The 22,083-nt window shown below is 43.0% G+C and overlaps 2 protein-coding genes across 8 annotated transcripts in view; one reads left to right on the forward strand and one right to left on the reverse strand.

The window, feature by feature from the left end:
• The window catches only part of fam222ba (family with sequence similarity 222 member Ba), a 42,508-nt gene extending 25,568 nt beyond the window's left edge, over nt 1–16,940 (reverse strand). Inside the window, exon 1 of one of the 6 annotated variants that reach the window (XM_048268171.1) lies at nt 16,864–16,940. The gene's annotated coding sequence lies outside the window, so the exon portion shown is untranslated. Of the gene's footprint in view, nt 1–11,760; nt 12,086–13,287; nt 13,417–16,863 lie in introns of those variants that run through there. The other 5 variants (XM_048268151.1, XM_048268179.1, XM_048268187.1 and 2 more) reach the window with 5 other exon arrangements.
• On the forward strand, nt 16,323–21,070 carry eral1 (Era-like 12S mitochondrial rRNA chaperone 1). Of its 2 annotated transcripts, none has more exons than XM_048268242.1 (11): nt 16,323–16,583; nt 16,912–17,076; nt 17,188–17,315; nt 17,403–17,480; nt 17,593–17,639; nt 18,189–18,250; nt 18,607–18,719; nt 18,895–19,209; nt 19,427–19,576; nt 19,747–19,827; nt 20,551–21,070. In XM_048268242.1, the coding sequence occupies exons 1-11, from the start codon at nt 16,478–16,480 to the stop codon at nt 20,611–20,613; spliced, it is 1,308 nt and encodes a 435-aa protein (XP_048124199.1). In that variant the 5' UTR covers nt 16,323–16,477; the 3' UTR covers nt 20,614–21,070. The 2 variants fall into 2 exon arrangements, with proteins under 2 accessions (XP_048124199.1, XP_048124189.1); XM_048268232.1 differs by having other exon boundaries at nt 20,564–21,070.
• Nucleotides 21,071–22,083: the final 1,013 nt, after the last annotated feature.

Genomic DNA, 22,083 nt, shown 5'->3' on the forward strand with positions numbered 1-22,083 from the left:
CCTCCGCTGTCGGCCTCTGCTCTGACGAGACGCGGGTAAACACAGACGCCGCTCAGCCCCCTGACAGCAAACATTTCACGGGTGCGTGTGACCATGGGAACATCTGGCCTCGTGCTAACACAACACCAAAGACAGCCAGAGCTTTTTTTTTACTTTCACAAGGCAAACCTTCAAGCCGCCAGCGCGCACACACACACACACACACACACGGGAGCCTGAAGTGAAGGAAGCGTCTGCTGAAAGCCAAGGCCTTGGTGGTGGTGGAGATGGGTGGGGGTAGGTCAATACTGACATGCTCCTGAAGTGGATGGAAGGAACCACACAGGGCGAGTGATGGAGGCTGACTCTTTACACAGGAACACTTTGCACAGTAAGCACAGAATGTACACTGCACTATGGAGCCTCTATGAAAAACGCACAGATGTGCACTGTTGACAACACACAGAGAGCCACACAAAAAGCAGTGCACTTATTTCATATTGAGCATCGCTCCCAGTGCCCTTGTGACTGACTGAGCGCAGGACTAATGCACCCGGCCGCCACCAGCACATTTCTGTGATCATCAACTCACTTTCCCCCAGCAGCAATGACTCCCACAAACACAATGCATACCACACTGTTGACACAGGAGCACTTGGGGGGTGGAGGTGGCGCTGAAGAAAATTCCAGAAGTAACGAGGCATGAGTCTTTCAATATCTGACTAGACTCTACAGTTCTGGCAGGTCCTGAGCTTGTGTTTTTCAAACCGTGGCACTAAAAAAAGAAGAAAAAAAACCTCAAGTATGCAACCTGACCTTCGCCATCAACCATGCCTCAAGCTTCAATAAATCACCTCATCAATTTCACAGGCTGCAAGTAAAGCCAGGGGGGAAAAAAACGACAGTCGGAGACTCATCTGGACGTTTCGTCTTGGTTATCAATCTGCCAGCCGGTAGTAGTGTTCCCAGCGAAGGGCTCCGGTTTCACAGTTTCCCAGCTGTTACATCAGCAGGACCACCAGACAGCTCTCGGACCCGCCGAGTGAAGTTGGCACGGGGAGTCCATCCCCAGCAGCAGCAGCAGCACGAGTGCTGCAACATAAGCACTGAGTCATGTGGGACATCCAGTACGCCCCATGATTAAATGCTGCCTTCTAGATGGATGTGTATGTGTGTGTGTGTGTGTGTGTGTGTGTGTGTGTTACACTGCCATGTTTAATATTGTGTGAGAAAGTTTCCACAATTTCACCAGTAACGCCTGACTGGGTACAGAAGTCAGGCAGGCATATAGGAATATAGAAGGATGTGTGCAGCTGACGTGACTTTGGCTAAAAATGTCACGTTATGGACCACTGGCACGATCGGCGTGTCAGATGAGGTCATAACCCCCGAAGCAGAAATCTATGTTCTCACTCAAAGATCACTCAATAATTACAACTATGTAGCCAACGTCTGATATCTGACTGATCACAGAGGAGCAAATGGACCGGTGGAAAATGTCAGTAAATCTGATTTTTCTGAACATTTTTTTTTTTCTTTCTGCGGCAGCCGGGGCAGCGGGTATCTGGCGAGAAAGAGGTGTGTGTGTGTGTGTGTGTGTGTGTGTGTGTGTGTGTGTGTGTGTGTGTGTGTAAGTGCATTTCTCTGAAGCTCTCAATCAGCAGTGATGTGACAGAAATATGCAGTGCTACTGTGTGCGTCTCCATAAAGGCGGTAGCTATGGAATTCAGTTGGTTTTTTGTGTGTGTGTGTGTGTGTGTGTGTGTGTAGCGCTGAGGCGGAGTGCAGAGATGTGGCCTTTCGCCCTGAGAGCTCTGGCTGGGCCTTGGGCCGAGCTGACTGGGGCGAGTCCAGCAATTCACACAGGCCAGCCTAATCTCTTTAAATCCAGACATTTTTTAGACTGTGTTTGGGCTGATTAAGCGGAAACTCAAATTGTGCATTTAACATATTAATTCAGTCAACTGTCCCGGTGATGACGATGATTACTCCACGGAGAATGTGTGGGCGGCCATCGTGCAGGACAACGGCCCTAGGGGGAGAGGACTTCATGAACACTTCCGACACTTTAAAAATGGCACGTTTCAGTGAAGCATTTTTCCAGGCCAAAAATGCATTGTCCTTACAACACTTGTACAGCCAATATAAATATAAACACCACAGTCAATCCAATCCACCTCTACCTAAGTATCTTGAGACCCATTTTAATGTCCTAACAACTCTTTTAAGTTCCATCTCATACAGCACAGCAGCTACATCTGCTCTGTTACTCATGTGGCCCTCGTCTGCTTTATTATTATGCCCAAGTGCATTTCAACCAAATTATTACTGCACTAAATACTGCAGATAATTAAAATAACATTACTGCATCAGTTGCTGTGTGGTGTCTGTGTGTGTGTGTGTGTGTGCGCATGTGTGGTGTGTGTTTGTTTGTTTGTTTGTTTGTGTGTGCTTGTTTGTGTGAATCATGTCATGCTGATATGCTGCTCCTCGCCGTTTTCAGGAGAGTGGAGAATTTAAAGCACGCTCACCGAGTGGAAAAAAAGGTTGCCAGAAAGATTAACCCGGCTTCCTTTTATAGCCCCTGACAAGAGGTTAAATCACACATTAGCGGCCGTGGCCACCAACCTCCCGCTGAATAATTAGATCATGAATATTACAGTGACTCGCTCCCTCGCTCCCTCTCTCTCTCCCGTGCGCAGACAGACCGCGCTTGATCAATCCCAGCGACAGTGTCAGCGCTGAGTTAAGCTTCCCACGGTTCCTCCAACGGCCCGGCACAAGCGGCAGAGCCATTAAGGCCACTTCCTCTGAACAGCGAGCTGAGACGAGAGGTCGGGGGTGGGGGGTTGTGGGGGGCAGAAGGGGTGGTTGTGGCAGTGAACTAAAAACCTCTTGCAGAGCAGCTGAAGGCTGAAACTCAAGCCTAAAACTTTTTGCCATAGATGCCGTGGACATCCAATAACCCATGACATGAGAAGATGTCACTGCCCGAAAGGACGTTGGGGAAAGCGGAATAAAATGGAGAAACTTTCTCCCTCATTGATCCAGCGGCTGCTGCCAGAGGCATGCTGCGGGGTACATTCCGGGAAGAGGGGCGTGATGCTTCCGAGATTAGTCCGATAAAAATACGTTAAGCGAGCTTTTTGTCAGAATTGATACGGCCCGCGGAATCCAATCTGTGGTTGGGGGCAACACCTGGTCCCCGTTGTGGCAAGGCAACTATTTACTATTAATTACAGAAAGCTGACATACCAGAACAGTCAGCACGCAACCAGGCCCTGGGATGTCAAATACAGGGAGATGAATGAGCGGCCATGAGTGAGAGCAGATAGGCATTGAGAGACACACACACACACACACACACACACACACACACGAGGACAATGTGGCCCATGGTCAAATTTCGCAACCCTCCCTCTGTTCCGACTCGTCACGCTCCATCTACTGTATGTTCAAACACACGCAGGCGGCCCACATAATTGTAACCTCCCCCAGAAGCTGTGCGTTTGCAGTCAGCCTCATCACCACACAAAAGTGTTTTTCTTCTGTGACGAGCGTTGACATTCTGTCATCAAAATTCACGGCTTTCTCTGTAAACAACATTTCATTTACAGACACACATACTCACACTCATTTACAACAGTTGGCATCTTGACGATGATAATGGACAATTTCATGATTCACTTCAGTTTGCAGAGGCATTGTTTAAACACAGGCAGAAATGACAATTTGATCGCAAGGACGCACCAAAGAGTTCAGGCACTTAACATGGTTACTCTGCTTCCCTATAGCAAATAGTCCTCATTTACTCTGCCACACTATAATTCTTTGGTCGTCTGAAAAGGCCTCGTAATGGACGAAGGCTCACAAAACGACCGTGCTGACTGTTGAATACGAGATCGACCTGTTAGGGAGTTATTTCAAGCGTCGGCAGCACCAGTCCTGGAGACACCAGCAGCTTTTGACGTGAATATTAAGCCTCCGGCTTATCTTTCATCGCACCCATCTCGATTCATTTCTGTGGGAGCTCTCCTCTGTTATGCACTCAAGCCACATGAGCCAGCCATTCAGCTGCTCTGAGAGGAGCACTTGTTCGCTGTTGCCATCCCACCACATCTATCTCTGCAAGAAAACGACACCTAGACCATAGGATTTAACAACACTGCTTCAACCAAATCTTTTTAAAAACATTAAATGAACAGGAAGACATGGAAGTTTTAATCAGCAACAAATTCTCACTATGTGTTACCTCGAAAAGATACACCAATAACTCATTTAATACCAGTTATTCACAAACTGGAGTTGTTCTTGTGTTCAACTGACCAATGATGGAGTGCTATGTATCTGACCCTTGCTGGAAAAAAAAAACAGAGCAAGGTCAAGGCAAGCAGAAGGAGAACAGGATTGAGAGTGTGTAATGGCAAAAAAAAACACTCACAGGTCAAATGTAAGCTGGAGGCAATACACAAAGGTTTTCCACGAAATTCTGCCCTTATTTGAAAGCCTCCATGAGCTGCCTTTCACCACCATTCTCTCCCAGATCACAGAGTCTGGTAAATAAAGCCCAGTGCTCAGTGTCCGGTCCCCTGACACAGGAGGGCCTGTTCCATAAAACTCGTAAGCTCAGACCCTCAGAGCGACACCGACACAGAAGGTGTTTTTTGTCAAGCCGGGACTCCAAGTGACTTCATGATCAATCTTAGTACTGCTGAGAAGACAACTTTAATAGACCTCCTCGCGTCAACATCCGAGCTCATGAAAATGTCACAGATGGGACAAATCATTTTTAAAAGGTCTACGCTCACTTGCACGACGACCGTTGTGGCAAATCACTCATCACGGAGACACAGTCGCTCACCAAATCAGAACTCGGTACTCGATCTCAGGGGTGGAGAAATTATAAAAGCGTAAAAAACAGTTAAACATTCATTTTCAAACAATGGTTTCAACAGCCCCATCAGAGTAGACTGGGGAGAACAGTTTCCAAGCAATATCCAGTCCCTTTATCACACCAAATCCACATAATCCAGTCAAGTGCAACTTGAAAGTTGGCCTAAAAACAAACGAGTGCAACACTGTTTTTATCCTTGCACTGTAAGGGGTCATGGATCAGCCTTTCTCCTTTTCACAACAAAAATGCCACTTTCACAAGAGGAAGAATGTCTTCGGGCCATTTCTCCCTGAGCAGTGATAGCATTCAGCGGCATCTACAATAAGCCCTAAGATGACCACAAGCCTAGTCTACATAAAGGGGCCTTTTCTATGGTGCTTCACTAGGGCACAAACCTCACACAAAGTCAGATACACACACACACACACACACACACACACACAGTATGGATCCACATAACATGGCCTTCAGGAGGATATCTTAGGGAAAGGAATGTCAGTGGCATGGTAACAGATGAGTTAGTGATTCGCCTCTAGTTAGACGCACACCTGAAGGAGAAACTTTCAGGTGGGAGTGCAGACACACCACAGTATAAAATCAACTGCAAGACCAGCCTCACTGTTTAGGGGTCTGCACTGCAAAACGAGTTAGGGGTGTTTTTAGATGGTGTAGCTTACTTTTAAAAATGATCAGAGATTCCACAAAACATTCCAATATTGATTTTTTTTAATATTGTGAAACAATGCGGACATTCATCTAAGGGTTTCTGAGAAAACAACTAAAGGAGAACTCCAGCCCCTTTCAACCTGGAGCCCTGTTGTTAGAGGTCTTTGGGTATTGTCAGTAGGAAAAAAGAAAGGAACAAAAAAATTGCTTCAACATTGATTGATAGCTTTGTACCTTTTGACAGCTTGCTCAATTCTAACAACAACACTAGATTGAAACATGCCGGAATTCTTTAAAATCACAAGGGTTGCAAAAGATGGGGCAAACAGCCCTACAAGCCCAGCTGAATCAGAAAACATTTTAAAGACTTTAACAAAAAAATCCTGGATAAATCTTGGTGAGGAACAATCTAGTTTCAACAATAAATAGCCTGATCATTGAGAGGTTTAGCTTATATTTTGGCTTAGAGCACTAGAAATACTGAGAGCCACATGAGACAGCTTGATGAGAGTAAACACAAAGCACTGCTGTCAGGCCTGAGTTAAGTCAAATGTGGGTGTGGGAGAGCAGGAGCTCGATAAGTGATGTGTCAGTCCAACTTCACAATAATGTTTATGAGCTGAGCGCTAACAAGCATCAGATCCGCTAACTTGGGCATTACGGCCAAGCACTTCGTGGAAAGGTCTTTGAGAGCAGCTGCAGATTTCTGAGCTGAGACGTTATTTCCCCACCGCGGCCACGTCAGCTGACTACAACTCCTAGTGACCCTACTTCACCCTCGGCCTCCGTCACACTCTCAAATCCAGTGAGGTTTGAGTCTTCAAGGGTCCCCTTGTAAAAAAAATGCCCTTAAGTGGAATTCTGGTGATCGCAAACAATAAACTGACATTTAGTTCCCGGCATTTTAGGGATTGCAAAAGACATTTACACAAAAGATCTAAACACGAGGCACAGGGCTGATGGCATTTGACACCCGTGTGAAAATGTGTAAAAACACAAGATGCTGATGTGGTTTGTGTGGGACGTTTTTCCCCTTGGAAAATATAGAAAGCATGGCTCTTTCCTTGAAGAGTAATGGCAGGAATCAAGCCATCTCCAGACACATGACTGCTGATAACAAAAGCAGAGTGGTTTGTGAGCATCAAGGCAAACGGGTCAACCCTTGTTCTTTCATGCAATTGATCAGCCAGTGAGTCTGTCTAAAGGAAGAGAGACTTCGCTGTAATGCAGAACTGGACGCTAATACAGGGCCACACAGCACCAAACCATTTTCTCTTATCAGATTCTCAGAAGGGCTAACTAACTCCCAAAGCCCTTTGCTTCCACTTCCAGCACACAGAGAGGCTTTGAGCTACAGTGAGAATGTGCTCCACACATTCTCAGGGAGACAGGTAGTCTCAGGGCCAATGTCAGGTGTGATTGATGCTCACAAGTAAAGTGCTCTGACTGCTCAATCCACGCTTGCTCTGCAGACCCTGCCATTCACCATTCAGGAAAATTCGTTACATAATATGAAAACTAAAAATATGAGCTGTGGGATCGAGCCTGGGCACCAGTCACTGCACAATGAAACCTTAAAACGAGCCACAGGGTTTTCATTTGCAGTTGATGTTAAAAGGAGTGAGACATGCAAGAAATTATAACGTCAACTTTTTGTATTCTGATCAAGGCACAAAGGCACCCTGTGAGCTTTTCTTGCCCTTTCTCAGAATCACTGAATACCAGCAACGCGCTGGGCTAGACCCGCGATGGCACCTTAAAAAGCCAAGAAATGGCACAGGTCATGCTGAATGGCCAGCACGCCCAGTTGTTTTGGCACAGCAGATGACAAGGCGAGTCACTGACGTGCCAGCAGGCTAATAGCATCTTTCAGGCTTGCACAGATAGATATGCGAGTTTCGCCAAGCAACCCCTCATTAAGAGAGAAAGGAATGAGAGGGGTTAGGGCGGATGGGTTGTGTTTGTGGTTCGGGATGGGGGTGGGGGTGGGTCAGTGATCCAAATCGGGATGCCTTATCTCGTGCCATGCAGATAACAGCATGTGTTCTCGTCGCTCACTGTTCCCGTCAGGGCATAAACAACATCCGGCATGAAAACATGACACTAAAGAGCCTACATTTACACCGTGTGGACAAAGCATGTATGGTGTTATGTAGAAGCAAAGCTAGCTGCAAACACACCTAGCCCTACATGCTGTTGCTGTGTTGACACAAAAAGGGCACCCTTCAAATTCCAAAAACCATCTTACACACTATTTTCCTCTCACAACTAAGGCACTGGTTGAGAAACTGAAGCTACACGTGGGAGTTGAACTGATTGCACGGGGGTTCTCAGCTGACTCTGCCTTTTGGCTCTCTCTGGTCAACAACAAAATCCTGTGGGGGGAGGACAGGGATGTGACATGGAGGAATAAAATCCTAAACACACACATGTAACCCCCATGCTGGAACAGGCTGTGGATCAACACACACTCATCCAACCAGAGAGGGGAAATCAAACCAAACACTCGCCAGATGCAGAGTAAAAACTGCAATCTTGAAAACCAATCCACTCCTCTAAACCCATCCAAGCGTTGTTATGCCAACCAGTTCTCAGGGCCTGTTCAGAGCCTCTTGTGGCACCATCGACTTCATGTCCTACTATGCCAACAACTGAGCACTGCTGTGCCACATTTAAAAGATAAACAGTAAAACCACTGAATAAAGTGATGAAATGGCAGATATGAAATGTCAAAGGGAATCTAGTTAAACCCAGCCTGCAGTTTGTGAAGTATCCCCCCTCCCATATCTAAAAACCGACACAAGCTTTGGGAAGAGTGGTTTGACAGCTGGACATCTTGCCTGTGAGATCCAACGATAGGGCGAAGCACTAGCTCTCTGCTCACAGGCATTTTTATCCTTCAGACGAGAATTGGAAAACAGCTGTGTAAATGAACACACAGTAAAAATATGCGAGCTATGAAGGGCAACCTCGATAAGACTGCCTGTCAAGCAAAAGACATGTTATGTAATCCACAAAACAGAAATGGTGCACAACAGGAATAGCTTGTCCAATTTTTCCTCTTGAATTGATGTCATCCTTTTGACTTGATGTTTTCAAAAGCTACTACTGAACTAAATGAGGACTCCAAGGGCAGTTTCTGTGCTGTGACAGTGACATAAAGAGACTGCCTTTACATGCAGCCCACTCAAAATTGTCTTGACCGGTATGTTCTTATGAGTACTCCCAGTGAATCATGACTACTCCCTCATGTACAACCATGAACCATCTGAGCAGTAATGTCTCCAATGTTTGTTTACTTCCAGTGTAATTGGTGAGAGGCTCCACCACACCGTGGGTCAGTGGGCCCATGTGAAATCAAGCCGCCTTGGATTCAGTCTCAGATCCTCAGTACTACTGAGCACCCATCCGGTCCGGCCCCACTCTGCTAATCTCTCTGATCACTAAAATGTCTCCAATTCACTAAAGTTGTGCAATGGAGCTCAGACTAATTTGCAGTCCTACTCACTGACTCGCTCACCTTCCCTCTCTCTCTCTCTGCCTCTCACTGTGAGCGCAATTAACCATCTGTATTTACAACCTGTCCAGCTGCTTGACAGACAGAGGAAAAAATACAACAGCTAGAAAATCAAATGATTGCTACGTATTCCATCGACAGCCTCCATGCACTTTGTCTTTATGTGTTCATTCAGCATTAAATGAGAATTTATAGACATGACTGACTGATGCCCAGTCCACTAGTCAAAGTACCCTGACCCATTCTTTGGACCCATTAATGGTTGTTTGGTAACGAATGGTTTTAAATATTAGGCCACAACCAGAAGTGCAGTATGAATGATAAACATTACTCAGGAAGATGACATTCGAAAGATCAGGGGCCGTATTCACAAAGAATTTTAAGGCTAAAAGTAGCTCCTAAGTGGCGAATTTAGGAGCAACTCCTAAAAATAATGGGCGTGTCACTCCTAACTTTACTAAAAGTAATTCACGAAGCATTTTAGACCTAAAAGTAGCACCTAAACCTGGGACAGCTTAAAAGAAGTCAAGAGGACTCCTAACTCACTAAGACCTATTCACAAACAGCTTTTTGCGGCATTTCACGCGTCGATGTTTTGAAATGCATTATCTTGACAACAGGAGCTTCCAATCGCGAGGGAACAATTTTGCATTGTAGGCATAAAAGGGATGCAATAATGCCAACAACAACCAAAACGACTCATTGTCAACATGTAAATTAAATGTAACGTTTCATTGTGAATCAAATTAAAATGTTCTCCTCTTTGCAAACATAGGCATGGTGACAGATTAATTTAATAATGTTTCAAAGATACTGCATCAATCCGTAGGCCTATGTTTCATTAGGCTACTAGGCTATTTGTTTTGCCTTACTCTTTATTCATTTAGGCTAGGCCTTTTTATTCAGTTATTCATCATCTTCCGTCCTTCGCACTACTTGTGTAGCGCACGCATTCTCAGACCCGTCACCTGTCACTCATCATCGTAAGGGAGGTGTTTAGAATCATTCCCGCGTTCCAATCATCAGCCAATCAAGGTGGTCACTTCAGTCAAGCTCGAGCATGAGCAATGACGTCATCCATAGCCACGAAGACTCACTCTTAGTTTAGGAGTTGTCATTTTTCCTTACTAACAGTAGGTCTGAAAGGCTTTGTGAATAACTTAAGAGAAAACTCCTAGCTAAAACCTTTTAGTGCGATTTAGGAGTACTCCTAGTGGTAAGATAAAAGGCTTTGTGAATAAGGCCCCAGATTAGTAGGTTTGGCTCTTTTTTCATCCATGCATACAGCCCTTGGGTTGGAACCCTCCTTGTCCATGCCGACATGCTCAGACAAACAGCCTTTAATTAATATTTACAGAAGTGCGCTTTGCCTGCCTGGAGAGGTTTGCTGAAAAATATTAGCGACAAACATACTGAATTAAGTCTCAGGCCTTGCTCTGGCAGGTCAATTAAATGCAAACTATTAAAGAGAATAAGAAAACACACAGCCATGACCCCACACTAGAGAACGTGCTTAAGTGTGTTCTAATTAGCACCTGTATTAGCAAGTTGCCATGCATTGTTATGCTGTTCTCCGGGGACACACCAGAATATTGTTATACAGAGGCAAATCTGTGTAGTTTTCCTGATATGATTCCATTTCTCTATGACTTACTGTCAGTATTGAATATTTTATGCAAATGCTTAAGTGGTAAGGCGAGTTTAGAAGAGAGACAGGTTTTTGAGTCTAGTCTGCCTCCAGGGAAGGCTTTAAATAACAGTCATCTGCTTATTTGTTATATCCAATAAATATTTGGGTCAACACAGGGATATTTTTCCCAAGTAGTCTTTTGTTCTAAATTAAGACTGTTGTAAGAGTAGGCTACTTCCAAGCCTCCCTAAAAGAACACAACTAGGCTGGGTATTTTCGTTGCGAGTGGAAACATTTCACCGATGTCAAATGCAGCCCCTTTAATCCTCGATAATTGTACCGTGTATGAGAGACTGCGTTTCTCGGGAAACAAGGGTTTGAAATTCAATTATCCACCCTTTGAAAAATGTAGGGCATGACAGAAACTGCGCAATGATTGTAAAACTGCACTCTCAGGCGAACTAATGTCAAGCTCGCACTTTTGACAGAGTAAGCAGAAGATATCGGAGTGCACACCGATTAAATCTACTTTCGTAGGCTACCCTAAATTAAATAAACGCTCTCCGGTCTGCAAAGGAAATTACACTTTCAAGAACTCTCGAAGACTACGACAAAGGGCGTATCGTTCATTCAGCCAGTCACTTGATAATGACAGAACCGGATCCTCAAACGGACATTATAGGACATTCAAGTTGCAAAACAATCTCGAGCATTTAATCTCATTAGGCTTCTGAGAGGGTATACAAATAAGCATATTCAGTGATTCACTTTTTAAAATTAGGGGAGCTGTATAAAACATGTCGAAAAGGTATTCCAGTCTAGTAGTTTATAGCTCTTTTCAATATGAACCAAATACAAATATCAGTGATAGTGGATTTAGGGAAAATATAGCCAAGCTGACATTGATAATAACTTATTTACACAGGGGCGGTCAGACAGATGCTTATCGAACGGAGTGACGACATGTCCTGCAAATATCTGGCAATAGCAACCAACAGCATTTTTGTCAGGAAAGCAACACCAAAACGACATAGGAGCAAGAATCGCAAAATAAGGTTCGGTCCATAACCTTACCCCACACTTAGTTTAATCACGGGTGGCATTCGACGACCCCGCACACTTCAATCACTGATCCATAACGTGGAGATACATTGTTACAAATTCCAATATTTTCAGCGAAATCAAATCCTCACTTGGAACGGGAGTCACCTGAACCAGATCTGCCGCTAGCTCAGGCGATACCGACCACAGCATTTTCAACTCAGCCAGCAAACTCTGCCCCCACGCGCACATCAACCCGGAAGTCCTGTTCAAAATCCTCTCCGATTGGATCTTTGTCAGACAAGGACGCTTCCAACAACACAATGTGCCAATCGGATTTAATTCTTCAAGAAAAGGGGTCTGATATTCTGATATGGAAGTCATGCGGCCGGATGCGAAGCATGACGTCAGCCCTTTGTTACCTTGCCGACCCTTCACATTCGAGTTTGTGCAAGTCAGACTAAAATAATCTGACAGTTTACGGAACCAAACACCCCAGTGCTTAACATTAGTCTCCCTTTCAGTGTCATCGTCCTGAAATGCATACACTATTTCTGCAGAGCAAAGCAGCAGAAGCTTATATCACAATCGTCTGACTGCTGAAATTTAACAGGTGCACCAAGTTATCCATTGAGAGTTCCACTATTCTGGCTTTTCCAAATTATTAGATTATGTGGAATGAGGTGATGTTATTGTAGTCTACAGTTGATGGTGGCATGCTTCTTTCTATTCCAAGCGGTTATTTATAACACCAAAACACACAAATGTAATGTTATTTGCAATAATGAAACCATGCTACCACCTCTAAGCCCACTGTCAGAAACAAGAAATTCAAACAGGCCTGGGTTCCCAGTGACACTTTGATATTCTATGTTAACATGTTTGATATTCAGGAAAGGTCATGACGAGGAATATTACAGGATCAGATGCATAGACTTTCCAGTGAACCCATGGCTCGATTGACATGCAGTCATGTCGGCTAGATCTGACTGAATTTATGGTTTTAGGGAACATACAATTCCTTCAATCAGCTAAAAAATGTACAGCCTATTAACAAATCACACTAATGACTACCTTTATTCGGAGACACAAGACAGTAAAGAAGTGTACATGATTCTTACTTCTGAATTAAAATAAACTTTGATCGTACTAGAAACTTGATCGCCATTGTAAAAGTTTATTATTTCTACACTGCTAAACCTAATTTGCATACAAAGTGCTGCTCCTTACAGTCATCGATGCCAACATTAGACTGCTAAAGTTAGCGAGACATAACAGCAGTCAGAAAGCAAAACTATTATGTCGTTAAATGTTCTTCACATTGTCAGAGACCTGATGCCCATAAACAAAACTGAGAACCGGAATATATATATCTAGCAATAACAATATCGCTTCAGCTAGGTCCCATGCTAAAACGTTAACTAGCTAGGATAGCCACCTTTAACGTTTTACACTGATTGAGCTGACTCCTTTGTTGCTGTCTCTAGCTTTATTGAGATTTATTAATATGAATCGGCCAAAAATCCATTTAGCAAAACCCACTTAAAATATGATACTCACTCTCTATGAACTCTGGCAAAATTCATGGCTTAGAACATCGTCATAGTTTAAAATGTGGCCACAAATTTTGTGCTGTTGTTGCTGTGCGTTACCGAATCACTGCTACTGTCTGCGGCAGCAACTTCAAGCGCATGCGCGGCCATTCTGGATTGAGAAGTATTCAGGCACGATTTTTGGATGCCTCTGCATAATATAGGATGTCTATTTTTCGCCTAAATGAAATCAGTCTATTAGACATTGATGAAGGAAAAAGCCTATGAAGAACTGTCTAAAGATTGCTAGCGGTTGAATTGATAACAGTCAATAATAATAACTAAAGCCTACATTAGAGACCCAATTGCAAGCTGTGATAGGCCTACCACATCAGTAAAACTTCAGATTAAGAAAAAAAGAAATCAGATTCAAGTTTACATTCATAGATACATATAGTGTCAAAGGAAACCACACAGTAGCACAGAACATATCGCATGTGATATATACTGTAACCTAACATTTGGATTACATGTCTCCTTTTTTGAGTCGAAGACTCCTGAATCCTGCAGGATTCAGTCCAAACAACTAATTGACTGTGGTATCATATGGATTGTGATTTGATATAGAGCTCAATTGTGTTGTTTGATGTGGTGAATTTTCTGCTCAAGGACTAATATTTCAGTGACAGCTGAAATAAATTGCCCCATTACATGTTCCCACCTGCCTTCTCTGGAGTATTGATAGAATTGTTGAATCATTGAGCAGATGTATGTCAGTGAGAGGCCCTCTGAAAATTCTGTTGTTTTCAGACATATTTTAGAACTCCGTATGCCTAAAGAGTGAGACAAGCAGCACTTATTCATGACAACAGACAACAGTTCCATTAATCAGATGTGGCAGCATTTCTCTCGCAGGGTTTCTTGTTGTCATCATAGGAAGAGATTGATACACATGACTTCATTATCACTCCTGTATGCTCACTGCCTCTGGGGGAGATGTCAAGCCCAAATACTGGGCAGGCTTATAAATGTGCCCAGAGCCACAGCATGACGAGGCTCATCTCATTCTAGTCTCAAAAACCCATAAAGATCTGGGGTGGGGGCAGGTAGGGGGTTGGCAAAGGCTTCATCCAAATCACAAAGTGCCCACAAGGGTGAGGGAAGAGCAGCAGGCTCCATCAGGCAATAATACAAAGTTAATGACGCAGAATGGTGTCTTTCTTCAGCTCCGGAGGAAGTCAATACAGGATATTTAGGAACAGTGTTCCTAATTACGCTTTTTATTTCCAACTCCGACATGACTGGCGATTTCAAAGGGGATGCATTATTGATCCACTTCACAGACAAGTCATATTGATTGGAGGTCTGAATTGAGGACAACCTCCCCCCATCCAATCAAAGATGGAATTGAGAATCAGAGCATCATATGTGACCTGTGGGTGTTTTTTGAAATTATTTCTTTAAAAGCATTTTGATGAGGGCTTGACAAAGGATGTACCAGCTGTGTGGCATTGTGTTACAGACCGCAATCATTAGTAATGGATCACTGAGCGCTTTGTTGCAGTGGTGCCCACATTGTTCACTCCTGTCATACTGCTGCCTCGTGCTCATCATTTCGTCAACTTTGTTATTCTCTGCCTGCAGCAAGGTTGAGAGAGATTAGACGAGGACAGGCATCCAGGAGAAAAAAAATCTAATATGACAGAGTTAACTCTGTACCAAGTTTATGAAATGACAATAGCACAATTTTCGTGGCAGCATGCATGGCTTGTTCATCTCAGGTTGCTGATCTCTTTTGTATATCTGCATGTAGCATAGTTTTCGTTATATACACAATTAGCCCAATCAGTGGTTTTGTACTAGTCTATACAAAATGCTGCATTGAGCACAACCTATTGTCACAGACATTTATATCTAAAAAAAAATAGTATATAACACTGATGCAGTTTATCCCAGAAATGGCTGCTGTAGCAAATGATTAAATGGTCCTTTGAGATAGCCCTTTAGAGAGTGCCATTTTTCTGGTTTGAAGGGTAAAGTTGATGCAGTCAAAAAGTCACAAAAAGCACTTTTATACTCAGTCACGTGGTGCAGCCATGTGAGGAATAGCCTTGAGAGGTATAAGCACTGTGTGTGTGTGTGTGTGTGTGTGTGCATGTGCACCAAAAAAAGTTAAAGTTACACTGACATTGTTCCTGGACTATTCTATAGAGCTTGGTTCAACTGGAGCTCTCTATTAGCAGTGCATTCTAAGTGGTTTGTTTTTGTGGTCCCTGGCTTTTGGAGCCAGATGATGACAGATTGTGAGCCACCTGATATCTTTCATCCTCCCCAGTGGAGGTGTTTGTTCCGCCCTGAGCTGGTCCTGGTGGACTAACAAGCAGCCGGCACGTTTGATGGGCAATAGGAAAACACATCTGTTCTCCCTGGCTTTACTTCAGTGGAGGAAAACAGCACAAACAACCCCACTACCCCTGCCTCATTTCTCACATGTACTCTGGCAGCTCCCTGAAGAAAAAGCTAATCATCACAGGAAGACTGCATGCTTCACTGCGTGGGAGCATACAGTAGCTTAATAGTCCAAACAACTGGAATGGATCGTGATATATCCTCTACCAGTTGTGATAGGCTACTGTGATCCCATGTAGCCTAGAAACTCAGTCAGAGGACATTCTCAAGCTCTTTTCAATGCAGGTCGGACAATGTGTTGATGTGTATTGAGAGGTAGAGGAGATAGAGGTTTAAGAAGGAAGGATGGATGTGCATACTAAATTATGAAAATGGTCTTGGAAGATATTTTCGTAAGGATGGCCTATATCTGTATTAATTTGTAGCCTATCTGCTCCTTTAAGTTATTAAGCTAACCATGTCACCACAGTGGATAGAGAGCCCACAATTTACAATCCCTCAACATGACTCACATAAATTTAAAATAATTCCGGATGAATATCACTTTACCGGTCTTAACTGTTTGTGACTGTGCTACAGTTCTTTGTCCGCTAGATGTCAGCAAAGATAAAGTGTATGCATATCTCAGAGAGAGAGCATCTCTTTGCTCTGAGTGTTCTCTTTGACGAAAGCAAGATGTCTGCGTCCTGAGCGCAATGTGAAAATAAACTACCTGTGTACTTCTGACTATATGCAACCTTGAGACTTTTTATAAGCCAAAGTTTTTTTTTGTAGTGAAATCACAGTGGAGCTTGCTGAACTTGTGTGAAATGGCTTTACGCGTGTGTCATTCCATTTTCAGAAAATCTCTTCGCAGAGCAATCAACACAAACTTCACTGCGCCACTCGAAAATGCGTCACCATCCCTTCAAACAGGTAGGGTATGTCCTCAAGCTCATCAACAATAATACATTTTCGCTCACTTAGTTTGCCCACTGACATTGGACTGCAACATATACAACATTTGTTATATTTCCATAGTCATAATACTACATATTTGCTACGGCAAACGTTTCGTGTTGCCACGCTCGTCTTTGAGTAGCCTAGTTATTAGCATAACGCTAGCTGTCTGCTCTCTGAAATATGCACAGTGGTTCAAATGCAAGCGTTGGTAATTCAGCCTGCAAACAAGCGCAAGTGTGATGACCTCCTTTACCTGTGAGCATCTCAAGTAGTCAGGTCTACGGGGTATGTTATGTTCCAGGTTCTTCGACTCTTCGTCTCCGGACAAATAGGCAAACTGTCTTTCACTTCACTCCTGCCTGTTCTATTGCTTCGGGGGTGATTTTGGACAGATTGGTAAAAGCCAAAGCGACAGACACAAATGACGGTCTTGGTCTCCGTCCAACAGCAGTCCCACCAGAGCCAGGTATTCACTGTTGCTAAGTGCTAAGTATATGTGAGTATGCTGTTATTGATCATATATAATTTCGTTCTAAATAAATTAAAGGCCATGTCCCTGTGGCTGTGTTGTTTTCAGCTGAGCACCTGTCTCTCCTTCTGAGACATCCAGATCAACCTGAGAATCCTAGACTTATCAGAGTTGCAGTCGTTGGTGCCCCAAATGCTGGAAAATCAACACTAACAAACCAGCTGCTTGGAAGGAAGGTAATTGGTCTTCTTTTGTGTAGAGGAAACCTTTAGTTTGTTTTTAATCATAAGGAGTAAAGGGATTGTCATGTTTCTACTTTTCAGGTGTTTGCGGTCTCAAAGAAAGTACACACAACCAGATCTCGTGCTCTTGGTGTTTTTACAGAGGATGACACCCAAATTGTAAGTTGTGCTTGATAACATAGCGCTCAGAATGGATTCTTCTGAATCTGAATGTTCTAGTAATATTATTTGCTATCTAAAACTCACATCTTTCTTTTTTTTTTCCATGTAGATTTTACTTGACACTCCTGGACTCACCACCCCAGCAAAGGCAAAAAGGTTGACTAATAATTACATTACATACCATTACCGATGTACAGATTGCTGCCTTGCACGGCATGAATGTGAGGCATGACACTGTAAAGTGCTTTGAGTTCTCGTAATGTGAAAAAGCACTATTTAAATGCAGTCCATTTACCATTACCATTTGCCATTACATTGACTAGGCCGTACATAACAATTTTTCACTTTTTAAAGCATTCATTTTTATAAGCAATTAGCACTGATGTAAATGTTCATGGTATATGGTCTTGTGAAGAACAAAGAAACACGTGTCATTCCACATTCTACCTTGTAAGATGCAGTGCAGTGGTTTGGGTCTGCCCCTCCCCACTCACCAGGTAGCATGTTATCGAACATTTTATCTGTGTCAGCTGTGCTGTTGGTGTTTGTAAGGATTTTGTATACATTTTTTGCATGCCCTTTCAGTAGTTTGTTTTCAACAAAACATCCTCACAGTTGAGTTACATGTACCCACACCTTACTACTTGTTTAAATGTATCGAAACATCATGTTTACTGTTATTGTTTACTGTGTTTGTTTTCCCAGACACCAGCTGGAGGACTCCCTGCTTGTGGATCCGTCAAATTCTTTACAAGAAGCTGACCTTGGTAATGACCTGCTATTTAAGTGTTGTGGGGTGGTGTAGCTGGCTTGTATTTTTATTTATTGTCCTCAACTAGCACAATCTTCCCTGGTACTTAAAAATAATTCATAGCTTAGACACTGGCACTATAGTGAAAGCAGTATCCTTTAATATGTCAAGTGGGAGGGTGTCAGACTCTAAACAAATGTTTTCACTCTGTTGTCCTGTATCTTAAATGCTTATATGTTAAAGTACTTAAATGTTAAAGTACTTAAATGTTAAAGTACTTAAATGTGAAAGTGCTTAAATGTTATTCTATTGCTGGAAGTCACATTGGATAAATTTGCATCGAATGAATAAATGTTCTTTGGCACCTTGTAGTCGTGGTACTGGTGGATGTGTCAGACAAGTGGACCCGCAACAGACTGGACTTTGAGGTGCTGAAGTGTCTTGCCCAGTATCCACACATCCCAGCTGTCCTTGTCCTCAATAAGGTACCATAGCAACCTCGTTTGTCTGTTTCTTGCTGATTAGTGCAACTCTGCAACACTATAGTATTTGATTGGAACATAAGTTGTTTGTGAAGTAGATTGTCCAGAAACCTCTTAAATATAATTCTCAAACCAAATATCCGTGTTTCAAATGAACACATGACCATTTAATTGACAGGTGGACCTGCTAAAGAGCAAAGCCATGTTATTGGACCTTACTGCTGAGCTGACTGAGGGGGTGGTCAATGGCAAAAGTATAAGAGTCAAGGGATCTACAGCAGCAGCAACAACAAGCGCAGTCCAGAAGAGAGGCAATGTTGAGGAACCAGACCCTACAGGCAAAAGACCCGCAGAGCCGGTCACAGGTGACCACAACCCTCGAAATCTGAGCAAAGAAGAACAGAGGAAGCTGCGGTCGCAGAGAGGATGGCCACATTTCAAGGACGTGTTCATGGTGTCCGCCTTGGATGGAGAGGACGTTGAGACACTGATGGTATTGTTGCCTAATATATTATTAGAAAATGATTTGATGGCATGTTACAGACATTTAAGAATATACTGGTATGTCTTTGTGAAAATTACACATGCCATTATTAGTGTGGTATTATAATATGTGCTTGTCAGCTGAGTTGATTCTGATTAATGTCAGCTCTCAGTGCCTCATGACTGTGTGTGTGTGTGTGTGTGTGTGTGTGTGTTGTATCTTGCAGAGGTATTTTATGGTTGAGGCAAAGCCTGGCTCATGGCTATACCATAGTGAGGTTTTGACAGACCAGAGTCCTGAAGAAATGTGTACAAATACCATCAGAGAGAAACTTCTGGAGTACCTTCCTCAGGAGGTGCCATATACCATGACCCAGGTGATGAGAGATGAGCGTACAATATTGTTGTTTTTACTGCTTATTGGGTGTGCTACTGTTAATTAATGTAACTAATGATTTATATCTGAACAACTGTTTGAGCTACAATCGATGAATCATTTTTGTGTAATTATTCTGTATTTTTTGTTGGTCTGTTGTTGTTGTTGTAGCGAATTGAACTTTGGAATGAGCTGGAGAGTGGAGCACTGGTCATATCTGTGAAACTGTATGTGAAGAAAGACGGTCATATGGTGAGTGGTCAAAGCTGCTTTTTGTATTCTGCTGAAAATGCTTTTAAATTTGTGATCATGGAGTGGGCGGTGTCTCATATTCTTTCTGTTCCTGAAAAGGTTTTTCATATACAGATACATACTCCCATTATACAACCACCCACAGAAAGCCAAAAGTTTAAATTGAGCCCCGGGGCCTGTAACCGAGTTTCGGCACTGCTGGCTGGCACAGCTGATATAAAGGCTCGCTATCAGTACATTTTCCAAGTAGCCTAAGGTTATTCACATTTTCTTTTTATTTCATATCTAACCAATTAAAGATATAGGCATAGATGCAAACTGCTCATCTTTTTAGGTAAGACTCTCCTTTTTCACCCAGGCAATGACAAATGGCATTGGTAAAATTATTAAATACAAAGAATAAGATTATTATCATTTTCCAATGCCGTAGTAAATAAAGAAGCTGCTATTCAATAAAACATTTCCCCTTGGTGTGTTGCTGATGTATTCAGGTCCCACTGCTAGAGATGCCTTTTACAGAATGCATTACGGTTTGCATATGGCATAAAACAGTATGCTTTACAGTGTGTTTTCTTAAAGTTGTTTTCAATCAATTGTTGTTTTCATCAATGGGTCGATCAATTGGTGAACTTCTACTTAAAATGAAATACATCAGTATAACAAAATTATTCTAGCTGCTTATTTGATCAGTGTCCTATCCAGAGTTCATTCATTTACTTTTAGTCTTTTCACACAGAAAATGGTGATTGGCTCAGGTGGCCAATTGATTTCCAAAATTGCACGTGAGGCGGGTGAAGATCTAGCACAGATATTCCTACGGGACGTGCAGCTGAAGATCACAGCCAAGGTGAAGAACTGAGGATGTCTGCAGTGTTGATCTCAGAAAAGGACTTTTCATCTGTGCCAGCTGACTTATGGCCTGTCACTTCAACATGCAGTCTCTCAACTCTGTTTTTGACCCCAAAACCCAGTACTGCAGTTTGTCTGTTAATTCAGTGATGTTTTTCGTACAAGACATATACCGACGAAGTAACGGACAAGTTGCACGTGTTGACAACTACCACCAGTTGTGGTGGCTGACTGATAAGGAAAATGTATGAGGCTTTTTTAGTATGTCTTCGTGTTGCTATATCTGTCTTATTGTTTGACCAGAAAAGGTTTCATAATGCTCGGTATTATAATTTATATAAATAAACTGTATTTGGCAATAACCTACAGGCCTATTAAAACAAGATTGACAAAACTTCAGTCCATTAAGTCCATAAAAGCCCATAACTGAATGTCCCTTGAATGACCTTCCCCCTGCCTGCATGTGTATTTTCACTCCTCTTAAAAGGTCCTTTTACCTCCTTTCCGCGGTCTCTCAAAAAGACTCCCGAGGCAGTAGCCACAGAAAGGCACTTAGCCTCAGAGGACAAGAGACTCTCTAATGGAATGCAGAATGGAGCACTGTCCTGGCTACACAAATGGGTCTGATAATGGCGACCGTACGCCTTTCTGTCCGACTGTTTTAAGTTTGCACTGTGGTCAGTTTAATGTCAGTCATCTCAAGCTAAAGCCGTAGCCTTGGTAGGGGAGAACAGGGCAGGGCAGGGCAGGGCAGGGCAGGGCTGTCCTGTCCTCTCCCCCTCAACTGAATCATGGACCTAACGGGAGTAGTAAACAGTGACCAGGACATAAGATCCAGGGCAGAATAACCGAAGCTGCTGCAGTCTGTGGCTGCATATGTATGATTTGTGAAAAATGTCTTTAAATAGACAACATTGTTTTAATAAATGGTGGAAGAAAAAGCCATGCGTACTCATTTTGATTTTATCATTTTTTTATTACCAATTTGTATTTCACTTCACAGTTGTTTCATCTCATTCCTTTGCATGTAGGCAAGCTTAATAATAATTTTGTTTTTGATACATCATTGTTGTATAAAATGTACAGCAAGGTATAACTTTTATTTCCTTATACAGTAGTGGTTCTTGTCTGTGCTGAAGTTTCTTCATTCCCGGTGTCAGATGATGGTGAGAAGAGGCAGGGGAACCCTTACCATTACTAAAAACTCAGTAATGGTAACGGTTTAACAGCCACTCTCTGGCAACAAGATAGTGAGTGTTTCTGTGTGTGTGTGTGTGTCTGTACACATGCATGTGTGTGTCCATGACTTGAATTCGGAGGTGGATCGACACCCTGGATAGTACATCATCTATACTGTAGTGTCTCAATAATGAACTTACAGTATATGATGATATCCTGTCCAGAGTC

Source organism: Alosa alosa, chromosome 2 (genome assembly GCF_017589495.1).
Source record: "Alosa alosa isolate M-15738 ecotype Scorff River chromosome 2, AALO_Geno_1.1, whole genome shotgun sequence".
In the NCBI taxonomy this organism is placed as follows: domain Eukaryota; kingdom Metazoa; phylum Chordata; class Actinopteri; order Clupeiformes; family Clupeidae; genus Alosa; species Alosa alosa.